The sequence below is a fragment of the Mesoplodon mirus genome, assembly GCF_964341445.2.
Source record: "Mesoplodon mirus genome assembly, chromosome: 5".
NCBI classification, from domain to species: domain Eukaryota; kingdom Metazoa; phylum Chordata; class Mammalia; order Artiodactyla; family Ziphiidae; genus Mesoplodon; species Mesoplodon mirus.
In genome coordinates this window covers 37789602-37814934 of record NC_138980.1, presented here as the reverse complement: position 1 = coordinate 37814934, position 25333 = coordinate 37789602, and the positions used below count along the sequence as shown (strand labels likewise).

The 25333-nt window shown below is 44.0% G+C and overlaps 1 protein-coding gene across 4 annotated transcripts in view; it reads left to right on the top strand.

The window, feature by feature from the left end:
• The window catches only part of INSR (insulin receptor), a 130603-nt gene that overhangs the window by 85963 nt on the left and 19307 nt on the right, over window positions 1-25333 (top strand). For 3 of the 4 annotated variants that reach the window (XM_082623572.1, XM_082623571.1, XM_082623574.1), the window contains exons 4-13: window positions 2634-2782; window positions 3450-3594; window positions 4819-5033; window positions 5994-6120; window positions 7268-7518; window positions 9532-9699; window positions 15237-15438; window positions 17382-17417; window positions 22311-22585; window positions 24185-24324. In XM_082623572.1, coding sequence (XP_082479698.1) covers window positions 2634-2782; window positions 3450-3594; window positions 4819-5033; window positions 5994-6120; window positions 7268-7518; window positions 9532-9699; window positions 15237-15438; window positions 17382-17417; window positions 22311-22585; window positions 24185-24324 — 1708 coding nt within the window. The remainder of the gene's footprint in view (window positions 1-2633; window positions 2783-3449; window positions 3595-4818; window positions 5034-5993; window positions 6121-7267; window positions 7519-9531; window positions 9700-15236; window positions 15439-17381; window positions 17418-22310; window positions 22586-24184; window positions 24325-25333) is intronic. The other variant, XM_082623573.1, reaches the window with a different exon arrangement.

Below are 25333 nucleotides of genomic sequence, written 5' to 3'. Positions count from 1 at the left end.
TGTTACTCACAGGTCCTAGAGGGCCACACAGTGAAGTCGTGGGGAGCAGGGGTGGGGAGAGGGAGAGAGGGGAGAAAAAGAGTGGGAGGAGGGAAGGGAGAAAGAGAGAGGAATATTTGGGGGGGTCTGCTTTTATTAGGGTATGAGGGTGGGGTGTCTAGGGTTTTATGGATCCACTCGATGGTGAATTTAAAGCTTAAGAGCAGGAATTAGGGCACAGGAAGGGGGAAGCAGGGTCAGTCAAGTGGTCAGTTATCTAGGTTCCCCAGGGCTTTCTGAAAGAGCCCCCTTCATGGGTGGGGGCAGCCTAATTCCTTATCTGGTTGTTTTGCTAGTGGCTGGGTCATAGACCTGGTGTTACATTTACTCAAGACAGATGTTTTTTGAAATAGATGCCTCAGCAGTCAGAAAGCTTCATGTCAGGCTTACAATGACAACTACAATTACTTACAATTACAGCTTGATTATTATGGATGCACAGAGGCTGGGAGAGTTCCAGACGCAGGGCTCCTATCCCCTCATGGAATCAGAGATATCACCCTTCCAGCATAGCTGTGTGTTCACCAGCCAGAGAAATGGACTGAGTTGGTGTCCAGAGTTTTCCTTTGGGTTTTACTACATAGGTGTGATTGGTTGAATCAATGGCCATGGGTTTGAACTCCATCTCCAGCCCCCCTTTCTCTCTCTGGAGGTCAAGTGGTTGATGCAACCCTTCAAATCACATATTTGGTCTTTCTGGTGACCAGCCCCTACAAGTCACCTCATTAGCATAACAAAGATGCTCCTATAACTCAGGAAATTCCAAGGGCTTTTGAAGCTCTGCGCCAGGACCTGGGACAAAGACCAGATGTGTTCTTTTTTTTTTTTTTTTTTTTCTGTTCTTTCAATTTTCTTTTTTTTTTTAACATCTTTATTGGAGTATAATTGCTTTACAATGGTGAGTTAGCTTCTGCTGTATAACAAAGTGAATCAGCTATACACATACATATATCCCCATATCTCGTCCCTCTTGCATCTCCCTCCCACCCTCCCTATCCCACCCCTCTAGGTGGTCACCCGTGACCAAGATCTTTCTGAAGAATTGAATATGCAGGGGTGTGGTGACACCAGTTACTGCTGTTATTTACAATGGTAGCAACAATGATGCCACGAATAGAAAGTGATCGTCATGGCGATGGACCAGCGATTTTTATTTTCTGTGCACCGAGTGCTGAAGGTGGTATATATCATTCACCTCATCACTACCTGCCCCGTGAAGACTGCCTCCATTTCACAGATGAGGACACAGACCTTGAGAACGTAACAGTTGGGAATCTTGAGGTTTCATACGACAGAACCCCAATTCAAACTGGCTCAAGCAGGATTAAAGGAGTTTACTGATGACTGTAACCAAAAAACCAAGCGATTCAGGGAATCGCTTTAGGTACAGCTGCATCCAGGAGCTCAAGGGATGTATATGATCAGTTTCTTTCCATCCTTGGCTTTATTTCTGTCTCTGTTAGTTTTGGTCTCAGGCAGCCTCTCCCTTACCCCTTGCTCCATGCTAGCAATATAGCCATACCCTCTTAGATACTGCAGAAGGAAGACAATTTTTCCTTCCAGGAAGTTCTAGCAAAACCCTCACTGGGTTGGCTTGGGTGTGTGCCCACCTCTGAATTCCCAGTGGGATGAAAGATTGTGCTCAGCCTGCCCTGGATCCTGTGTCCTGCTTGGACCTAGGAGGGCTGTGCCAGCCAAGAACTGACCTCAGAGACACTGTGTAGGGGAGGGCTGATTCCCAAAGGACTCCTGGGGGGCTATAAATTTGAGGACATCAGGCTGCAGGAAGTCAAAGCCGAAGTCTGGTACCAGTTACCCACTATCAAATGTGAGGTTGTGTTGTAGCTCATAGGTTGTGTAGTCACGTCCTATATAGTTGTTTGGTCACGTCAGACCCCACACAGAAGAGCAATCATCCCATCACCTTGCAGTAGCAGCCTAAGTTCCACCAATTGGGGTAGCAGTATCAGCTCAGCCACTTTCGAATAGCGGCAAAATGAGCCCTACGTAAGGCCCATCAGCTCTGCATCATTCCCATCACCAGGGTAATGCCAGGAGTCCCATCAGTTCTGTGTAATGGCATGAGTCCTGTCTCCACAGGGTAGAAGGTGATTCTCCATGGGGTACAGTGTGAATCTTCTCGCTTTGGGGTAAGGCAGGAGCCCCATCATTTTGGAGTAAAAGCATGAGTCTCCTGACCTCGGGGTAATGCTGTAGGACCTGCCACCCTGGAGAAACACCCTAAGTCTGTCACTTTAGGCAGTTGTTCTTACCTGGGGGTGATTTGCCCTTCCATCCCCCAGGGGACAATATTTGGAGACATTTTTGGCTGTCATGTCTTGGGTGGAGGGGTGCTGTGCTGGTGTGGAACAGGTGGAGCCCAGGCATGCTGCTTGACACCCTTAATACACAGGACAGCCTCCCACAACAGAGAATTCTTCAGTCCCAAATGTCACCAGTTCTGTGGATAAAGCATCCTGCCTTATGGTCACTTGGGACCCTGTGCAACACACTGCTGTGTGTGTGTGTGTATGTGTGTGTGTGTGTGTGGTCCTGTGTGCCCTGACCTCTCTCTCTCTCCACTCTTTCTGCAGCTTGATGTGCACTCCATGCCTGGGCCCCTGTCCCAAGGTGTGCCACCTCCTGGAAGGCGAGAAGACCATTGACTCAGTGACATCTGCCCAGGAGCTCCGAGGCTGCACCATCATCAACGGAAGCTTAATCATCAACATTCGAGGGGGCAGTGAGTGCTCTGGGGGGAGGGGTTGCTGTCTGCTGGGATCCACTCTCCCTGTGAGCACAGAAGGAAAACAGTCCAGAGACTCATGCAAGAATCTGTTTCCAAACCTGGTGTCATGCAAGGAATCTGTTTCCAAACCTGGAGTTCACAGCTCAGTCCTGGCCTCACTCCCCCCGAGATTCTGATTTTCGAAGCTGGGAGTTGGGACATCAGGAATTTGCATTTTTAACAAGCAGGCAACATGCCCTCTTTTGCAGGTCTGGGGACCATGTTTCCAGAAATTCTGTCACAGGCAAAAAGGCATTTCTCTATTTATTCAGCAAACATTTATTGAATACTCACAGTGAACAAGGCAAAGTCCGTGCATGGTGGATATTGCAAATAAACAAATTAACGTATAATGTAAACCCAGGCAGTGTTTCATGCTATGAAGGCAAGCAAAGCAGGGTGATGGAGGGAGCAAGGGTTGGCATCTTAATATAATAAATATATTCAGCTTTGCAGGCAGGACAATCTCTGTCATAACTACTCTGCCTTGTAGATGTATTTTGAGCAGGGCTCGTGAAAATCACTTTCAGCCTGTAGGTTAACTCTTCACCATGGGGAATTCTGGAAAGGTTAAAATATTTTGGTAGAAACCCACTGGATATTCATTCTCTCCTTTCCTTAGACAACCTGGCAGCTGAGCTAGAGGCCAACCTTGGACTCATTGAAGAAATTTCAGGGTATCTGAAAATCCGCCGATCATATGCCCTCGTGTCACTTTCCTTCTTCCGGAAGTTACGTCTGATTCGAGGGGAGACCTTGGAAATCGGGTATGTGGGCCTGCTGCTCTATCTGTGGCCGCATTAGGAAGTTTGTGAGTTATTGTAGAGAAACTTAGGGTTTTTTGACAAGACATGGAAACAACCTATGTGTCCACTGATGGATGCATGGAGAAAGAAAATGTGGTGTATATGTGTGTGTGTGTGTGTGTGTGTGTGTATGTATGTATATATATATATATATATATATATACACACACACACACACACACACACACACACACATATATATATATATATATACACACATATATATACAGTGGAATATTATTTCACCATAAAACTATCTTTTTGCTGAAGCTCACACCTTTCATTTGGATTGTTCCAATGACTTTCTTGCTGGTTCTAGAACTACCAGGGCCATCCAACAGAAATATAATACAGGTCACATATGAGACTTTAAATGTTCTAGTAGCCACATTTAAAACACTTTAAAAGACATAGGTGAAATGAATTTTAATAATGTATTTTATTGAACCCATTACGTTGAAGCTGTTATTTTGACATGGACTCAACACAAAAATTATAAAGAAGATCTTTTACATCCTTTTTTTTATGCAAAGTCATTGAAATCTGTGTTTTTTTACTTCTGGTACCGTTCAGAATGGCCACATTTCAGGTGCTCAATAGCCAGATGTGGCTGGTGGTTTCAGTGCTGGATAACACAGATACAGATGCCGCCCTTTTCCCATTCATCATGTACTGGTGGCCCACTCATAGTTCTAAGGCACAGGTCTAATTGAGTTACTGAGTTGTTATAAAACCTTCAGTGGTCCCCCTCTGCCTACCAAGGAAGGTCACATGTTGTTGGTCTTGGTCTGGCATGCAGTATACTAGAGGGTTTGGCCCATGGCATCTCTTTGGTCTTGCCTGTCACCTGTTGGTCAGAACAGGCTACTTTGCTCTTCCCTGGGCCCAGTTCACATGCCTCTGTGTCTTCAGTCTTTCCCCTTTTCAAAACCCATGTCCTAATCCATCACTGTCTTACCTTCCTCCCCCACAAGACTGATCTCACGTACCTTTCTGGCCCTGAAGACTTCCTCAACTTCCCCTGTCCCTCTGACCCTCCTTTCAACATGTAATGAGTATGTGTCAAGCAGGTGGTTAGGACTGGGGATGGAGCACTGAACAAGATCAACTCCAGCCATGGCCCCGCCATCTTGGAGTCAGAGATGACAAGCTGATGAATGATTAGGCACGTGTTTTTTTCCATAGGAACTACTCTTTCTATGCCTTGGACAACCAGAACCTAAGGCAGCTGTGGGACTGGAGCAAACACAACCTCACCATCACTCAGGGGAAACTCTTCTTCCACTATAATCCCAAACTCTGCTTGTCAGAAATTCACAAGATGGAGGAAGTTTCAGGAACCAAGGGGCGCCAGGAGAGAAACGACATTGCCCTGAAGACCAATGGGGACCAGGCGTCCTGTAAGTGGTGATGCCCTTGTCCTTCCACGGACAAGATAACATGGCTGCCCTCCCCCTCCCCCACCACACTGGCCCCCGGGGGAGTGTCACTTCCCCCCAATGAGCTAAAACAACTATGTGTATGATAGGCTCTCTGAAATACTGAGGAAAAATGTTGTACATGTTATCTCTTTGCCAAATATTAAACACAGTGCCTGATACTGGAAGATGCCACATAAACACTGAATGAATAAATGAACGTCACTCTCTTACATATAGCATTGGCTCAAATGCTACAGCAGGGTCTACAGTTGCTACAGCTGGAGACTGCCAGCTGACTGCCCTCCTCTGACAGGTTTTCTCTTGAAACGTTGAGGTGCCAAGGCTTCCATAATGCCCTCATGCGAAGTTGGTTCCTTATGGCAGAAGCTGTGAGAATTCAGGGGAGGGAGAGAGCAAGGTTGGAACTTAAGGGGTGGAGCTTAAGGGAGGGCTTGCAATCTAGGCAGAGGGAATTACTCTCTCCAAGGCATTGTCCTTCCAAGGAATTGTCACTCCAAGGTATAATGATCTGCACGCTCCCTAAACCCACTTGGCATGTGTCCATTTGCACTGGAGTTATGTGTTCTGACATGTCGGGCATGAAAATCCACATGCAAGACGGAATTGTGTCAGGATAAATGCTATCCTTGAAAGTCCCTTTTTCCAGTAGCGATTAGCCACTTGTCCTTCTGTTGGTGCTGACCGTCGTTCTCTGGTTGAGCACATCTGGCCAAGTAACTGACTTGCGGTCAGGGCCAACTTGCGTGACCTGTTCTTGACTCTGAACACAGGAGAGGCATGTGGAAATAAGACCTCTCAGAGGAACAGCAGGTTGCCATCTTCCTTCTCGTGGATACTCTGGAAATATGGGATCATCTGCTTTGGGTTGAAATAAATTATTTAATTCTCATACTGGTGTTTTTTTTTTAACTTTTCTAGGTGAAAATGAATTACTTAAATTTTCTTACATTCGGACATCTTATGACAAGATCTTGCTGAAATGGGAGCCGTATTGGCCCCCCGACTTCCGAGACCTCTTGGGATTCATGCTCTTCTACAAAGAGGCGTAAGTAGAAGGATAAAGAGGTGTGTTTGTTGCATATGTTCTCAGAGGCTCCCCTCTGAGGTTCCTTTCTATCTCCTTGTGGAATAAATATCATAGGTTCCTTGGTCAGATCTCACCAGTTGATGGTGTATGATGTCAATAACATTCCCTATTGTCAAAAGCCAGAAACTGAAGCAGGCAGGTTTCTTTTGGAGGTCCAGATTGGGCAATATTCCATTTTGCTTCTTATATGTACATCTCACCAGACATCCTCAACAAAAAGTCACTTAGTCTACTTAGTAGGTGTCTTAAAGTTTATTTTTTATCTATTTTGTATTTTTTCCAACATTTGAAGAATTGTGGTAAAACGTACATGAAATTGACCATCTTAATGACATTTAAGTGTACAGCTCAGTGGCATTAAGTACATTCATGACATTGTGTGACCATCATCACCATCCCTCTCCACAGTTTATTCATCATCTCACACTGAAACTCTGTCGCCTTTCAATAACACCTAGTCGTTTTGAGTATATGACTGTGCTGAAATTTTAAAGGAAGACAATGGAAGTGGTGATTGTGTTAATAGGAATAATTGTTCCATCCCTCAAGATTTTAAAAAATATTTATTTACTTATTTATTTATTTGGCTGCATAGGGTCTTAGTTGTGGCACATGGGATTTTCTCTAGTTGCAGTGCCCAGGCTCCCTAGTTGTGGCCCACAGGCTCTAGAGTACGTGAGCTTAGTTGCCCCACGGCATGTGGGATCTTAGTTCCCCAACCAGGGATCGAACCCGTGTCCCCTGCATTGGAAGGCGGATTCTTAACCACTGGACCACCAGGGAAGTCCCCATCCCTCAAAATTTACTATGTGTCAGGCTGTGTGTGGAGAAGTCAGCACACATCCTCTTGTGTAATCTTATCAATAACTCTGGTAGTTAGTATCATCATCCTGATCACTGTTATTATTATTGTTGGGAAATTGAGGCATAAGGGAAGCGGTCCCTTTCTCTTTGGCTCTTCCTGTGTCTTCCTTCCTTGTGGTAGAAGATTGTTGGTGAACAGGGTGCAAGCCTATAGGAGGTAACTTCACCCGGCTACATCTCTTTGGTCTTTAGAGCTATAGTTGAGAAATGGTAACCAACTTTTCCTATTTCGTCTTGAAAGCCCTTATCAGAACGTGACGGAGTTTGATGGGCAGGATGCATGTGGCTCCAACAGCTGGACTGTGGTGGATATTGACCCGCCTATGAGGTCCAACGACCCCAAGTCACAGAACCACCCCGGGTGGCTAATGCGTGGTCTCAAGCCCTGGACCCAGTACGCCATCTTTGTCAAGACCTTGGTCACCTTTTCTGATGAACGCCGCACATACGGGGCCAAGAGCGACATCATCTATGTCCAGACAGATGCCACTAGTAAGCATTTCTTGTGGATATGAATTTGTGCGTGAATCAGACGTCTGGCATTTAACAGGCTGACCCGGTGATGTCATAGGAAATGGATTTTTTTTTTTTTTTTGCATGGTTATTGGCTTCTAACAGAGCCGGGCACTGAGGTTTATAATTTCAGAAGATGAGGCAGTAGAAACAAGACATCAGAGGAAAATACATTTCTTCTTCCCATTATGGAAAATTTTCAAATATTTACAAAAGTAGGAAAAAAAAAAGATTCCCCCCACCGCCACCTTGTAACCATCTCTCAGCTTCAACAATGATCAATATTTTGCCATTTTTGTTTCATCACTATGCCTTTTCCCCCATCTCCATTTTTTGAGGAGTGTTTCAGAGCAATTTAGTTATATTTTCATAAAGCATAAGCCCTATCCAACCACTGGGATAGGAGACATTTGGTGCTACCTGGAGATATTTTTGGTTGGCGTGACTGGGGAGGTGGGGTTGGGGACCAGGGATGCTGCTCAACATATCACAATGCACAGGACAGTCCCCCCCAGCAAAGAATTATCTGGCCCCCGCAAGTCAGTAGTTGAGAAATCCTGTCCCGTAGGATCGAGTCCAAACTTTATGAACCAGCCCCAGCTTTATTGACTACTGCCCTCTCATCCTGTATCCTCCAGCAATACCTCCAGCAGGACTTATAGTTTCTGGAAACTTCCAGCTTCCAGGCTTTTGTACACACTGTGTCCTCTGCCTTGAGACCCCCACTCCCACCCCTCACCGACTCCCTCAGCCACCTCTGTTCTCGAGGGGAAGCTTTTGTGGACCCCAAAGGTGGTGCCTTTGGGGGGAATGTTAGATGGGCTGCCAGCTCAGTGATAAGATTGAATGGCATCCCACTGCCAAAATTTGCCCCAGGACTGGGTTCAATTGGGGCTAATGTTAACCAGAAGATGTGGCTTTGTCTATCCCCACGATCCTCCTTTTCCCCAGCGCCTTTTCAGTGCCCAGAACAGAGAAAGCTTGGGACGTCGTTGGAGCTCTGTAAATCAGGGGTCCCCGACTTCTGGGCCACAGACTGGTACCAGTCTGCCGCCTGTTAGGAACCAGGCCGCACAGCAGGAGGTGAGTGGCGAGCGAGCAAAGCTTCATCTGTATTTACAGCCGCTCCCCATCCCTCGCATTACTGCCTGAGCTCCGCCTCCTGTCAGATCAGCAGTGGCATTAGATTCTCATAGGAGCGCGAACCCTACTGTGAACTGTGCATGTGAGGGATCCAGCTTGCACGCTCCTTATGAGAATCTAACGCCTCATGATCTGAGTTGGAGCTGAGGCGGTGATGCTAGAGCTGGGGAGCGGCTGCAAATACAGATTATCATTAGCAGAGAGGTCTGACTGCACAGAGACCATAATAAATCAATTGCTTGCAGACTCCTATCAAAATCCTATCAGTGAGTGGCAAGTGACACTTAAGCTGCATTTTACAGAGTAGACTGGACACAAGCAACACACTTCGGGTGTCACTGTCTCCCATCACCCCCAGATGGGACCATCTAGTTGCAGGAAAACAAGCTCAGGGCTCCCACGGATTGTACATTCTGGTGAGTTGTATAATTATTTCATTATATATTACAATGATATATAATGATAATAGAAATAAAGTGTGCAATAAATGTAATGTGCTTGAATCATCCTGAAACCTTCCCTGCCTCCAGTCCGTGGAAAAATTGTCTCCAACGAAACTGATCCCTGGTGCCAAAAAGGTTGGGGGCTGCTGCCGTAAATGTTTGTTGCAAAAATGCTAGAACATGAAATCTACATAGTCTGTGGTACCCATGGATTGTAATTTTGTAACCCATGCTTTCACTGGGCAAGCGTTCCACATGTTGCCACTTTTCTCTGATGTTAAATAACACCGCAGGGAACATCCTCATGATTCCTCAAACTTGGGTTTTCCCCCTCATGCCCACCCGATGGCTTGCACCCTCCTCCTCCTCCTCCTCACAGTGGACCTGTCTCCTTTCTCCTTGGCAGATCCTTCTGTCCCCTTGGATCCCATCTCGGTGTCTAATTCTTCGTCCCAGATTATTCTGAAGTGGAAGCCTCCCTCTGACCCCAACGGCAACATCACACACTACTTGGTATTCTGGGAGAGACAGGAGGAAGACGGTGAACTGTATGAATTAGATTATTGCCTCAAAGGTGAGTGCAGACAGAGGCGGGGGAGGGGCCGTTTTCTTTCAAGTTTTTTTTTACATTTTTTTAAATTGAAGTATAGTTGATTTAAACTGTTGTGTTAGTTTCAGGTGTATAACACAGTGATTCTGTTATACATATATATTCTTTTTCAGATTCTTTTCCCTTATAGGTTATTACAAAATGTTGAGTAGAGTTCCCTGTGCTATACAGTAGGTTCTTGTTATCTATTTTATACGTAGTAGTGTGTATAACATCTGATCCACTTTGTTCTTCTTTTGGGGAAGCATCTCTCCCCTTCCACTTCCCAGCATGTGCATATGGGTACACACACTCCATTTTATCTCTGATGAAAAGACACATACAGGCAAACCTCAGAGATACTGCGGGTTTGGTTCCAGACTCCCGCAAGGAGGCGAATATTGCAATAAATTGAGTCACGTGAATTTTTTGGTTTCCAGTGCCTATAAAAGTTATGTCCACACTATACTATAAGTGTGCGATAGCATTATGTTTAAGAAAAAATATACTTAAAATATACATATTACTGTGTTTCTCTTTCTGGCCTATATGTGGAATCTAGAAAAATGGTACAGATGAACCTATTTGCAGGGCAGGAATAGAGATGTGGATGTAGAGAACAGACATGTGGACACAGAGGGGAAGCGGAGGGTGGGACGAATTGGGAGATTAAGATTGACATATATACACTACCATGTGTAAAATAGATAGCTAGCGGGAACATGCTGTGAAGCATAGGAAGCTCAGCTCCATGCTCTGTGATGACCTAGGTGGGTGGGATGGCGGGGAGGGTGGGAGGGAGGTCCAAGAGGGAGGGGATATAGATATACATATAGCTGATTCACTTCATTGTACAGCAGAAGCTAACACAACATTGTAAAGCAATTATACACCAATTAAAAAATGATTAAAAATATACATACTACTGTATATAAAATAGGTAATGTAACCAACAAGGATCTAGTGTATAGCACAGGGAACTATACTCAGTATCTTGTAATAACCTATAATGGAAAAGAATCTGAAAAGAAAATACTGAATCAGTTTGCTATACACCTGAAACTAACACAACATTGTAAATCAGCTCTATTTCAATAAAAATTTAACAAAGAAGAAATCTAGACTAAAAAAAAGAAAACCCAAACAATGCACATACCTTAATTAAAGAATACTTTATTGCTAAAAAAAATGCCCAATTATAGTAGTAACATCCAAGATCACTGATCACAGATCACCATAAAAAATATAATAAAAACAAAGAAATTTGAAATATTGTGAGAATTACCAAAGCGTGACACAGACATACGACGTGAGCAAACGCTGTTGGGAAAATGGCACTAATAGACTTGTTCAACGCAGGGTTGCCACAAACTTCGATTTGTAAGAAAAACACAATAAGAGGAGGAGGTCTGCCTGCCTGTTCGCATTTCTAAACATCACAGCGTGAGGACACGCTCTGAAGACTCCTGTCAAAAACAGACACTCCCCATGTCTTGGCATCATTTCCCTCTGGAATTTTCTCCTCCTCCCCTTCCTCATCCACCTCCCCTGGTAGGGGTGTAGCTGTGTTAACCCACGCAAGACTTCCCTCCGAAGCTAGAAACACAGCCGATGTGTGGAGTGGTGATTGGCAAAGTCAGGGAAGAATTTTCGCCCCTAATTTTAGACCCTTAAGTTGTAAGGACCAGAGAAAGCAAAGAGTGATCATCTCTTCCCTCCTGGGCTTTCCATTCAAAATTTATACTAATGACACATTTTTTTCCAGTCTTTAATCTCATTTACTTAATGGGCTTCCATCCATCTACAGGAAAAAGGAAAAATATTTGAAGCCTCAAACTAGTGTGTATAAATTAGTTTAAGATTATTTTAAAAGTGGGTTTTAAAAAAGCCCATCAAACTGGAGAAACAGAAGTCTCTTTTTTTCTTTAGTTGTTTTGTTTTGTTTGAGTCTATATAAAGTATTTTCCCCCCAATCCCTAGACTCTTTTGTATTTTTTTTTAATTTTATTATAGTTGATTTACAATGTTGTGTTAGTTTCAGGTGTACAGCAAAGGGATTAGGTTATACATATACCTAGATTCATTCTTTTTCAGATTTTTTTCTCATCTAGGTTATCACAGGATACTGAGTACAGTTCCCTGTGCTATACAGTAGATCCTTGTTGGTTATCTATCTTATATACAATAGTGTGTGTATGTTCATCCCAAGCTCCTGATTTATCCCTTAGTTGTCTTGTTGTTGTTGATTGGTTGGTCTGTATTTATTTTTCTTTAGATGTTTTGAGTTACTGGTATCCTCAGACCCTGGGGCCGCTGATGAGATGTGGCTGAGGTCGGGAGCCTGAGGTCTTCTCTGACCTGCTGTAGGGCTTTGGGCAAGTCACTGAGCTTGTCACTGGCTGCTTCCTTTTGGGGAGAAGGGGCGGGAGGCCAGATAATCTCTGGGAGCTGTCCCAGCTCTAAGATCATGTGCTATATGTATGCCTGTGACCTCATCCCCCGCCTGAGCAGAGGGTTGCAAACGTGATTTATCTCCTTGCATGCTTTATATAACTTGAGAGCAAGCGAAGTCATTGGCTCAGCTGTCAGCTGTTGGCCCTGCATTTGAGTAACCGAAACTGCCAGCTAGAACTGCCAGCAGCATCAGGATAGGCAATGTTTTCTTTTTCTCTTTCTTTCTTTCTTTCTTTTTTAGAGCAACAACTTTTATTCTGGAAATCTGAATCTATCATTACAATATGACAATTTGACATGATTTTATTTGTAATGATGCCAAAGTTTATGTAATTAAAAAATAAACTTACTAAGGATGGATATCGTATGATTCAACTCTTAGGAGGTCCTTAGAGGAGTCAAATCCACAGAGACAGGAAGCCGGATGGTGAGTGCCAGGGGCTGGGGGAGGGGTTGGGGAGTGAGTATTTAATGGGGACAGAGTTTCAGTTTGGGAAGATGAGAAAGTTCTGGAAATGGATAGTGGGGATGGTTGCACAATAATGTGAATGTACTTAATGCCACTGAGCTGTGCACTTAAAAATGATTAGGATGGTAATTTTTTTGTCATGTATATTTTGCCACAATTAAAAAACCCTAATACACACACAAATTAATAAGCTTTCTAACACACACAAGAGCAATAATTTACTAACCGTGCCCAGTAGTAGCTTCCTTTAGTATCAGAAGTATTTTTTTTCCAGCTTTATTGAGGTGTACTTGATAAGTAAATGGTAAGATATTTAAAGTGTAAATTGTGATGATTTTATATACATACACATTTTGAAAGGACTCTTCCCATCTAGTTAATTAATACATCTATCACCTGACATATTTATCTCTTTTTTTGGTGAGAACTTTTAGCTTCTCCTCTGATATCGAATTGTTTATTTCATTTATACAGTACAGTCTTATCAACTATATGGCTTTTTTTTTTTTTTTTTTTTTTTTTGCGGTACACGGGCCTCTCACTGTTGTGGCCTCTCCCGTTGCAGAGCACAGGCTCCGGACGCGCAGGCTCAGCATCCATGGCTCACGGGCCCAGCCGCTCCGCGGCATGTGGGATCTTCCCGGACCGGGGCACGAACCCGTGTCCCCTGCATCGGCAGGCGGACTCTCAACCACTGCGCCACCAGGGAAGCCCTATATGGCTTTTTATTGTGGAATATATATAACATAAAATTTACCATTTGAACTACTTTTAAGTTTACATTTCAGCAGCATTATACATTCACACTGTTGTGCAACCATCCCCAGCATCCATCTCCGGAACTTTCTCATTTTCCCAAACTGCAAACTTTGTCCTCATTAAACACTGACTCCCCACCCCCTCCCCCATCCCCTGGTGCCTGCCTTTCTACTTTGTCTCTATGCATTTGACTGTCCTAGATACCTCACTATACTTTATAGTCACAGAAAATCCATGGGGCACCAAGTGTCATGCAGAAGGGGTGACAGGTGTCAGGAACTATGTCCATGCCTGATCAAAAGTCCCTTCCTCCCCAGAAAAAAATCAGGATCCCCCCCCTCAACCTTTTACTAAGGAAATCTGAATTTTTTTTTTTTAATCCATAATGCCATCAATAGCCTCTCTAACAGCTAACGCACACAGGTTATCCCATGTCTATTAATAAACATTAAGAAGAAGTATTTTTTAAGGATTTTGCAAAGCTTCCGAGTGGGTACTCACCATTCACAGGAAGATACTTTGAACTCATTGTCTAGCAGAGCCATTGAAAGGGAGAGGAAGAGATGGAATTTCCCTTGCTCAGTAGACACGAGTAGGCACCCAGCATCAGGGGCATGCTTTTTGCCCTTAAGGAGTAGCCTGCATCCTCCAGGTTGTACCAGAAGTGACAGGCAGCAGGCATCCCCAGGACTGGACCTCAGGGGTCAAGACACACCAGCTGTGGTACTTAAAAAAACAGTGTGGTATTTTTAAGAGCATGACCTTGAGAAGTTGTTCTTTTTTTCCTTTTTAAAAAATTCTCTTTTCTGTGCTTCTTGGAAAAAGTTCTTCCCCCAATTTCCTTTCATGTCTTTCATCCATCACTGTTGACATTTGGGGCCAGATAATTCTTTGAGGTGGGGGCTGTCTTGTGTCAGGTAAGATGTTGAGCGGCATCCCTGGTGAACACCAAAATGTCACCAGACCATGCCCGTTGTCCTGCAGAGGGGGGTGGGGGGCAGTGCTCAATCACCCCTGCCCCGGTGAGAACCACTGCTCTGCTCTGACTTCCGTTTTCCTGAATGAATTGTAGATTCTTTCATTTGTGCTGCAAAGTTTGGTTGCTCAGTATAAACACTGGGTCTATAAGTCTGACCCCTTAGAATTCCATTGGAATTCTGCTCTGCCCTCTTATCCCTTTATAGTTACCTGGTTGATTGATGATTCATTCATTCAACTGTGACTTGGTCCCCAATCCTTTTCTAATGCCACCTCCCATCATTCTCTCCCTTATCCCCTTCCAGCTACACTGGGTCCTTGGCTGTCTTCTGACATGCCGAGGAAATTCCTACCTCAGGGCCTTTGCACTCGTTCTTTGCTGTCTGAATTGCTTTACACCAAGATATGTGCATGGCTCATTCTTTTACTTCCTTGGGGACTGCTTAGTGGTCACTTTCTCTGAGACATCCCCCCCCCCCGACACCCTCTGTCTTTTCACCCCACCATCGGACCCATGGCATATGTATTTATTAGTTTATTGTGTATTCCTCCCACCCCCACGTACCTCGTCCACTGGAATGTAGGTTCTGTGAGGGCAGGGACATGCCTGGTCACCTTCAGCATCCAGCCCTATGGGGTCGTGGTGTCTGACATTTTCATGCTGCACATCCACAGGCGCCTTCTCAGTTGTCAGGAGGACCCTCCAGTGAGAGATCTTATTTCTCCCAGTAGAACTTGAACCAAGACCCTGGCCCTGAGCTCTGTCCCCTGTGCCCAGCTGCTCTGAGAAGGCCCCCTTTGCTCTGCATGTATGTATGTGTGTAGGGGGCTGGAACTTGAGCCCTGCTCTGGCTTTCTCCAGGGTTGAAGCTGCCCTCCCGGACCTGGTCTCCACCGTTCGAGTCTGAGGGGTCCCAGAAGCACAATCAGAGTGAGTACGAAGAGTCTGCTGGTGAATGCTGTTCCTGCCCGAAGACCGACTCTCAGATCCTCAAGGAGCTGGAGGAGTCCTCATTCAGGAAAACATTCGAAGATTACCTACACAATGTCGTTTTCATCCCCAGGTCAGCATTTGCCATTGGCTTGGGGTCTGGGGTCCTTATTTAGGGAACAAGATGAAGTGCAGATGCAGAGGGTGGGCAGAGTCCACGCTGAGCCACTTCCCTGGAGGGAGGGAGAGATCTTGCGATTTCAACAACTACCGTACCAGGAAGAGTGAATAATCGCCAAAAAAGGCGGAGGGCGGGGGTGTTTTAAAAAACTCAACCTTTGCTTTTCTTTCTTTCATTTATTTTTGGCCACGTTGGGTCTTAGTTGCGGCACATGGGATCTTTGTTGAGGCATGCGGGCTTCTCTGTAGTTGTAGCCTGCAGGCTCCAGGGTGTGTGGGCTCTGCAGTTATGGTGCACGGGTTCCAGAGCACGTGGGCTCTCTAGTTTGTGGCAAGCGGGCTCTCTAGTTGAGGCGCGTGAGCTCAGTAGTTGTGGTGCACGGGCTTAGTTGTGCCACGGCATGTGGGAATCTTAGTTCCCTGACTAGGGATCGAACCCGTGTCCCCTGCATTGTAAAGCGGGTTCTTTACCACTGGACCACCAGGGAAGTCTCTGAAGACATTGCTTTCTGATGTCTCATGAACTCTTTACCCCAGCCTCTGGCCTCATTCTGGGTTCTGAAACGATCTCCATTAGATTACCAACAATTGATTATTATCTAATAGATGATTATAGATAATAATGAATAATCGATAGATTCAATTATTAGATTAGATGACCGAGAAGTGCCTGCCTGGCCCCATGCTTGTTTTGTGGCTGAGTCTCAAGTTCAGTGCATTCTCTTTTTAAAATCTGTGTAACCTTCTTACCCTTCCAGAACTTTCCATGACCTCTTAAAAACTCCAGAGCTTCTTCTATTTAAATATTTTTCCTTTAGTGAGTGAAGGGGCTTGCTTGCTGATGTACATCTGATCTACAGAGAGGGCTTGCCTTAAAAATGATTCTGTTTTTTCATACTTCTTTACCTTTCCTGCAAGCAGAGACACTTAGGTAGAATGCAAATTTCTGTGGGTCACGGGTTATTTTACCTCTCTCGGTTTATTCATCTGAAGAGTGGAGAGAAAAGTAGTTCCTGTTTTTTAGGATTGTGAGACTATATGAGTTATATGGGGATTCTCAACCTTGGCGCTATTGACATTTGGAGCCAGATCATTCTCTGGGATGGGACCATCCTGTGCGTTGTAGGATGTTAAGCAGCATCCCTGGCCTCCACCCACTAGATGGCAGTAGCACTGCATCTTATGAGTTCATGAATTTTTACGGTAACCCACTGAAGCACTTGCCATCTCCTTTTTAGGTGTCCAAAGCCTGTGGTTTTGCTTGTTTGTTTGTTTTTTGCTTATGAATGACTCTGCCCAGGTTTTTAATCAAATGTGTGCTGAGGGCTTTCAGCTGCCCCTTCCTCTCCACTCTTGACCTCCCCCTCCCGCCACGGACTTCACCAGAAGGCTACTCAGAAATGTCCAATACAATTGGCCATTTCCAAAGTATATCGACACCCCCCCACCCCAAATTTACATCAGAATAAAACAAGATTCTAAAATGCATCTCTTCAAAGGCCCAGCAATGCTCCTGGTAGAGGTTTCCCCAGACTCATCAATATATAACGTTTCTTCTTTTCTCTTTCTTGCATTCTTGTCTGACCCTGAGTCCAAAAGAGCACTAAATGGCACAGCCCAGGCCTGGAGGCAGTTACTGTTTTACCTGTTAAAACGCTACCAGACTTTAGGATAATGGCTGAGTCAGTTGTGAGGTTTAAAAGTGGTGTTATGTTTGACATCCCATGGGATCCCCAGATGACCGGGTCTCTGGGGGGTGTTTTCTCTGCTTCCCCCCTGCCCCCCAGCCCCTGGCTGTGTTCTCCGCATCTGCTGGGGAAGGTGTGGTTCAAGTGATGGGAACGAGTGGTCCATGGTCCAGGACTGTCCTCAAAGCGGCTGGTTTTGTTTTCACAGAAAATCCTCTTCAGGCCCTGTTGCCGAGGACACTAGGTACGACTCACCTGTGGGACGTAGGCGTGGCCCGTGGTGGCTGCACAGCGCGGGGCCAATGGGCCAACGGGTCAGGAAGCATGTTGTGCCCCTTTGAGACCCCAGGGGGCTTCTGTGGTTTGATGCATGCATCGCGCTGCTCTGCCGCGACCAGGCACTTCACAAATTCACACGTTAAGTGCCTTCACCCTGAAATGGGATCTGGGTGTGAATGTGGTGGGGGGAAATCCTAACTAACACACTCGTACTAAAACATAGAATCAAGGGTGTACTTTCTGGGCACCTCCTAGGTGCCGCCCATTTTTTCCTCCATGCATTTATTAACTACACATTTATTTATCTAGCCTACCGCGTGTGCAGATCTGTGCCCGGCACCCAGAGTCAAAACCACTTAGCGGCAGGTAGTGGGGAAGGCTGATCTGGGAGCGGAACATTTTTATTGGGGGTGACAAGTGTGGGATGACAGGTGTGAGTGAGCACAGGTGTGCTGAGTCCCTCAGTTCCACTGAGGATAGTCAAGGATGCTTGCCTTTGACATGTGTCTTAAAGAATCAACTATGCTTCAATGTTAAAAAAAAAAAAGAAAAAAGAAAGAAAAGAAAAGAAAAAAAGAATTAAGCGGGGGGGCGTGTCCTGGAGGAGAGTACAGGCAGAGAGAACTTGGGGAAAGGCAAGTCGGTGGAAAGAATCCTGGACTCTTGGGAAGAACAGGAGAGACTGGAAAGGCAGGGTAGGGGCCATGCAGAGGGACTTTATTCTTCCAGCAGAGGGTTTATTTATTTATTTTTAGGCCGTGTGCGGCCCCGATCTGCCCTCTAGTGGTCATTAGGAATATAATCTGTAGTAAAGAAAGGTCTAGAAATTTGAGGCCTTGATCCAGACGAGAGTTTATCAGTGTCAGACCTTTTGACATTTGGGGCCAAATCATTCTCAGTTGTGAGGACTGCCCTGTGTATTGTAGAATCATGAGCAGTATCCTTGGTCTCTACTGCTTTGAAGCCAGTGTCACACCGTACCCCAAATAGTGACAACCAAAACTGTCTCCAGACAGGCCAAATGTCCCCTTGGTGGTAGGGCCATGAGCAGAGTCACTCCTGGTTGAGAACCACTGGTCTAATGTGAGATTGTGGGATAATAAAGTGCTGTGTATGTAGGGAGAGAGAGAAGTCAGTTGATGCTTTGTCATGGGGGTGTCTTTCATGACCACGTGGTCTTTTTGGGTATAATCCTTCTGGTGTATGCATATTTAGCCTGTTTGAGACCATTTATGTTTCCCTTTGTTCAGATATCAACTTCTCAGTGGTTATTCACGAGGCCCCAGTGTCTCTGTCATATTTGGAAGGCCCATCTGTGCTTGTATAGAAATGTTCTGAACCTTGCTAATAGGCGTGCATCTTTGGTTTAATAGCTTTGGTTTCCATTCAAGAATGTCATTGGTGTTTTCACACAAAAAGACCACAAAGAAAATCTTAGTGAGTGCTCCCGAAGTAGGGTTTGATTTCTGACTACAGCACGATAAAAACTAAAGGTAAACTTCAAAAGATTGAACAGAAAACTCTACTTCCTGGTGATTAAAAGTGGATCACTTAGACTTCTGTTGGGTGAAAGTCGAAATAGAAACTTTCATTAAAAACCATTTGGAAAATAACGGAGACGTGAACATCACATACCTTCACTTGTAGAATATTGCCAAAGCTGGACTTTGTTGCAAATTAGTAGACTTAAATGGTAAATTAAGAAAAAGCTTTAAAATGTAAGATATAATGTATTAGGAAGGGAGGGGGAAATCAACATAGCTTAACTTGTGGTAAATGTAATCAAAGGGAGATACCCACAAATAACTAGAAGAAGGTGATGTAAAACTGAAGTCTGACAAAGATTTTACTATGTTGAAGTCTATGGATAATCATGAGCTATTAGATTTGAAACTTTCAGAGAGTTGAGAAATTTTGACTTGTCCAAGCTAATTCAAGAAGCAGCAGAAAGATATCCTAATAACCTTGGGAAAAGACTAAAAAAAAAAAGTGTCAATTAATTTCTTCAAAAAAAAAAAAACAAGGCCCCAGGCTTGGAGAGTTTTATAGTTGAGTTCTTTCACACTCGCAAAGAGCAACTATTTTCTGTAATACAGAAACTTTTCCAGGGCATAGAAATCTATGGAAAATCTTCCCAGTTCATTTGATAAAACTAACATAGAACCCCTTAGCAGAACCTGACAAAGATGCTATGTTGAAAGAAAACCCAGAACCAGCTAATATGGGATTTTTAGATCCACATGTCCTAAATAAAACACTGTGCTGGCAATATCATTTATCTCACAATGCAAGGATGGTTCAAGATCAGGCATTCTGCTAATAGAATCTAATTCATTAAGAGGTACAGTGAGGAAAATCACAATAATCTCATTCAGTAACATTTATTTAAAATTATTTATTTAGAGAAAGGGAGGGGGAGAGGCCTTTTATAAAACTAGGAATAAAAAAACAAAACTAGGAATAGAAAACTTCTGCAACAAGATAAATATTACCTAGATGAAACCAACAGCCGAGCTAACATCTTTCTTAAAACTATTCCTGTTAGCTTTGGAAGAAGCCAATCTCTTCATTACTAAGGAACATTTCTCTGGGTATCTAGCCAATGCAGTAATACAGAAATTAGAATTGTAAGGAATGGATTGTGGGAAATAAAATCATTGATATTTTCAGGTATTCTAGTGCAAGGGTAGGCAGACTACCTGTTTTTGTCAATGAGTTTTATCGGAATGTAGCCACGCCCATTTGTCTACATTGTGTCAATGGCTGTTTTCAAGCTGCCATGGCTTGAAAGCCATTGGAAGTTGAATAGTTGTGACAAAAATCACATGTCCCGCAAAACCCTAAATATTTACTATCTAGCATGTATGGGAAAAGTTTGCTGACCCTTTTTCAAGTATGTTCCTTGAAAACCTAAGAAAATCAACCCTGAAACTCTTAGGATGAGAGTTTGGGAAAGTAGGTACAATAGAAAGAAACAAAAATGCAGTAGATATACTAGCAACAATTAAAACATAAATCAGGGGAAAGGTCCGTTTCATGATTGCGCTAAAACCTTAGTAATCCCATCTAAAATTACCTGTAAAGGAAAAAAATTATTTAAATTGCTGAGATATAAACTTACATAGATCAATGTGAAAGATTCTTTCAAATCATTTCAAGAAAACTCACTGGCACACAGCAAACCAGGGTGAATCGATAAAGGATTAATGTCCTTTGTGAATGAACAGCTCAGGAATAGGAATGAGGAAGGCCCTAGAACTTCATAGAAAGGATGGGCAAAGGGTAGACAAATCCTTAGTGAAACACAAAAGAATCAATGAAGGACAGAAGACTTTACACTCAGCAGTACACAGAGGTGCAAATAAAGCAGTAGAGTAATGCTTAAAAAATTTCTTTCCTCAGGTTGAAAATCTGAAAAAGAAAAATCAAAACAAAACAAAAACTCCTTTTAACGCTCAGCATTGCTGAGATTATCCCGATGTGTAGTTTCATGCATTACTGGTGAGACCACAGTCAATACAAAGGGTCTGGAGGATAGAAGTTTAGCCATACGTGTAAAGTGGCATAACCTAGTGATTGCTCTTCTCAGAATCTACTTCTAGGAACTAATAAGACAACCAGATGATGATCAAATTAATATTTATAATAACAAAATGTTAAGAATATGCTTACATTAAAAAATAAGAGGATGACTAAGTAAATTATGGCTCACGTATTAAATGGAATATTCTACAGTTTTCCAAGTTTTCTGCAATGAGCACGTGGTACTTTCATAACAAGGAGGGAAAACCTTTACATTGAAAAAGAAAAAATGTAAATTCTGTCCTACTTCAAACATTAGGTTTTCAGGAAAATATTTGAGAATGCTTCTAATACAAGTGAGCAAAGTGGATTATAAAACTAGCTTGATCCCCATCATACCCATACATAATAAAAATAATTGCCCAAAGGATACAGTGGCCAGAAGAATAATGAGTAAATTCAAACTTTCTTTATACCTTTTTTTTTGGATTTATATATATATATATATATATATTTTTTTTTTTTTTTTTTTTTTTTTTTTGCGGTACGCGGGCCTCTCACTGTTGTGGCCTCTCCCGTTGCAGAGCACAGGCTCCGGATGCGCAGGCTCAGCGGCCATGGCTCACGGGCCCAGCCGCTCTGCGGCATGCAGGATCCTCCTGGACCGGGGCACGAACCCGCGTCCCCTGCATCGGCAGGCAGACTCCCAACCACTGTGCCACCAGGGAAGCCCCTGGATTTATATATTTTTTAGGCTATTAACATTTTTCTTCATATATCTTTTTAAGGGGGAAAATGTGCCAATCGCATAGACATTTTTTGAGTTACCGTTAGCAACCCGAGTGATAAGATTCTTTTACCAAGAACTGAAGTATAATCACTTAGATTATGCAGGTGTCCTAAAGGGTCCTAGGCTCAGAAGAAGCATTTCTCCTGATTAAACTGGTGATGTTGTCAAGTAGCTTGGACCATTTGGCAGGGCTTCCTGAAAAGCTAGACTCTTACACGCTTTTGGCATCTTATTTTTAACACTGACCCTGGCTGGGCTATTAACCTGCAAAATGATAATCTGAAATCAAGCATGTTGACGGGAATATTGGTGTGTCTCCTGTGGATGGTCCTGGAGCCCCCCCCACTCCCCTCTTGGGGTGCACCTGCCTATGAGGGCATCTTGAAAACTGCTCTGGGTTGTAATTCCTGGAAATTAACATTGTAATCCACACTCCCCCTGGAATCTCACTGCACCGCAGTCTTTGGTTTTAAGCCTTTTATTCTCTGGCAGCGTTTTTTAAAAGATGGTGATTGCCTGACCGGGTGTGTCCTACTGTCGTGACAGGCCGTCGAGGAAACGCAGGGCCCTTGGTGATGTGGGGAATGTGACAGCGGCCGTGCCCACCATTCCGGGATTCCCCAATACGTCCTCAACCAGCCCACCTACGAGCTCAGAGGAGCACAGACCATTCGAGAAAGTGGTGAACAAGGAGTCTCTGGTCATCTCTGGCCTGCGTCACTTTACTGGCTATCGCATTGAGCTGCAGGCTTGCAACCAAGATTCCCCCGAGGAGAGGTGCAGTGTGGCTGCATATGTCAGTGCCAGGACCATGCCCGAAGGTGGGTCAGCTCACATCATGGGGCCAAGAGACCCAGGCTGACCAAGGAAAAGCCTTCCACCCTCTTGGCAGCATATATGTGACTTTAACTTATTTGCATTAGTCATTTTTCATTTTCCCCCAGCTTTATTGAGATATAATTGATGTATAACATTGTGTAAATTTAAGGTGTACAATGTGTCAGTTTGCTACACTTACGTATTGCAAAAGCATTACCGCAGTAGCGTTAGCTAACATCTCCATCAGGGCACATAATTACCATTTCTTTTTTGTGGTGGGCACATTTAAGATCTACTCTCTTAGCAGCTTTCAAGTATACAACAGAATATTGTTAACTATAACCACCATGCTGTACATTAGATCCTCAGAACTTATTCAGCTTATCACTGGAAGTTTGTACCCTTTGACCAACATCCCCCATTTCCCTCACCCCCCGCCCCTGGGAACCACCATTCTACTCTCTGTTTCTATGAGTTCAGCTTTTTTTATCATCCACATATAAGTTAGATCATACACTATGAGTCTTTCTCTGTCTGGCTTTTTTCACTTAACATAATGCCCTCAAGCTCCATCCGTGTTAACCTATATTATTTTGTAATTATATGAGTCATCATAGCCATTATATAAACTTTAGAAAGTACACATGAGGCAGAAGAAAAATTAAGTAAAATGAAGGAATACATATATAGTGTATTAGGGTTCTCCAGAGAATCAGAACCAACAGTGTAACTGAAAGTGTGGTCCCGGCTGCTTGCTGCTCAAAAGCCAATAAAGAGGCAAGGTTGGTGGAAAGGAAAATTTGCTTTATTTTGGATGCTGGCAACTGGGGGGTGAGGGGAGGGAGGACACTTGTCCAAAGGCCAACTCCCTCCCAAAGACAGTCAGGGAGCAAGAGCTTTTATAGATGGATGGAGGGGGCTACATGCAGAAACAGCACAGTCAGCTCTGACAGTCATCTTGAAACTGGTCATCGGTGGTCTGACCAGCGTCATCTTGATTGTTTTAAGTATGGTTAGTCTTTAGTTCCAGGGTTGGTTTGTTTCCATTACTTTGAGGCCAATTCTTGGAATCGTGGCAGCTTATGTCATGGGTACCGTCTGGTCATCATGTAGTTAACGTCTCCACCTGGCGAGGGTTTCAGTATCTATAAGACAGCTCACAGGATAGGGCTCAGAATATTATCTATAGCCCCTGAGAAGGAACTCAAGGTCCTTGACTTTGCTTAATGACTAAATTATTATTATTTGGTCTCCTTTGACTGTTTTCCTTTGTTTCTGCATTTTCTCCCTTCTCTGATTCAACTTATTCTTTGGCTAAAGTTTTTCCACAGACAAAAGGCAGGCGGAGGACATGGGGGATACAGACCATAGGGCCCTGCTCCATTTCAACAGGATGTGACACAGAGCAATCGACTGATAGACAGACAGACATAAATATGTAGAGAATCCCATGAGATGAGCTTTATATGTCCATTCTCCAATAAGGGAAATGGAACACAAGAAAGTTACGTACCCAGTTTAAGGTCACTCAGCCGCTAAGTGGTGGAGGTGGGATTTGATCCGGGGATCGGGTCCCTGCCTCTAACCACTGCCCCTTACAGCCAAGGCAGATGATATTGTTGGCCCCGTGACTCACGAAATCTTTGAGAGCAACATCGTTCACTTGATGTGGCAGGAGCCCAAGGAACCCAACGGTCTGATCGTGCTGTACGAAGTGAGTTATCGACGATACGGCGAAGAGGTAAGATCCTTGACGCCTGGGGAATGTGCCTTCAAGGCTGTCATTGGTACCTCCTTCTTCTTCTTAAATTCTGGCTCCTGTGCTTCTCATTAGGTGCTTTGTCATGAGGACTCAAAGCCTTGATATATGACTTTCCAGGGAGATGGGTCAGAAATGCCAGCTTACAAATTTTATTGTAGCTAAACTATCCCCAGGACTTACCATGTGCCCTATGCATGCTAAATGCTTAACACATGGTATCTCATTTATCCTATTTTATCATATCTAAGATGTGATAAGAGGCCCTGTTATTCTTATAGACTGCTAAGATGTGATAAGAGGCCCTGTTATTCTTATAGACCACTAAGATGTGATAAGAGGCCCTGTTATTCTTATAGACCGCTAACAGCTTATAAAAGCTGTTGCCACTTCTAATTGTAAGATGCGTTCCAATTTCAGAAATGTCAAAATGTGAAAATAATATGTCTCTCGGGACCAATGAAGTGCAACAAATCCTCAGAATAACCCAAATGAGCTTGGTACTGACTGAAGCATCCAGAATTGAAACATGAGGCATCCAAGGTTTATAAGAATAGAGTCAGGATTCAAACCCAAGACTATCTGATGTTCTAATCCAGGGGTTGGCAATTTTTTTCTGTAAAGGACCAGATAGGAAACATGTTTGGCTTTGTGGTGAGATGGTGTCTGATGCAAATACTCAACTCTGCCTTTGAATTGTGTAAGCTGCCGTGTAGACAATACATAAATGAAGGGGTATGGTTGTGTGCCAATAAAACTTTATTTGCAAAAACAGGCAGCAAGCAGGCTGGGATTTGCTGGTCCCAACGCTAAGCCTGTAACCACTGTAGGGCAGGTCTCTATCCCCAGAAAGGGCTTGGGGTCTACACCTGTCAAGAGAGGCACTGCTGGGGCTTGGACCTGATTAAGGATATTTCTCCCCTTTACTGGGTGACTTGAGGCAGATGTCAAGTTACCTTCCTGAGTTTGACCCAGAGGGTGTACCCTGCCA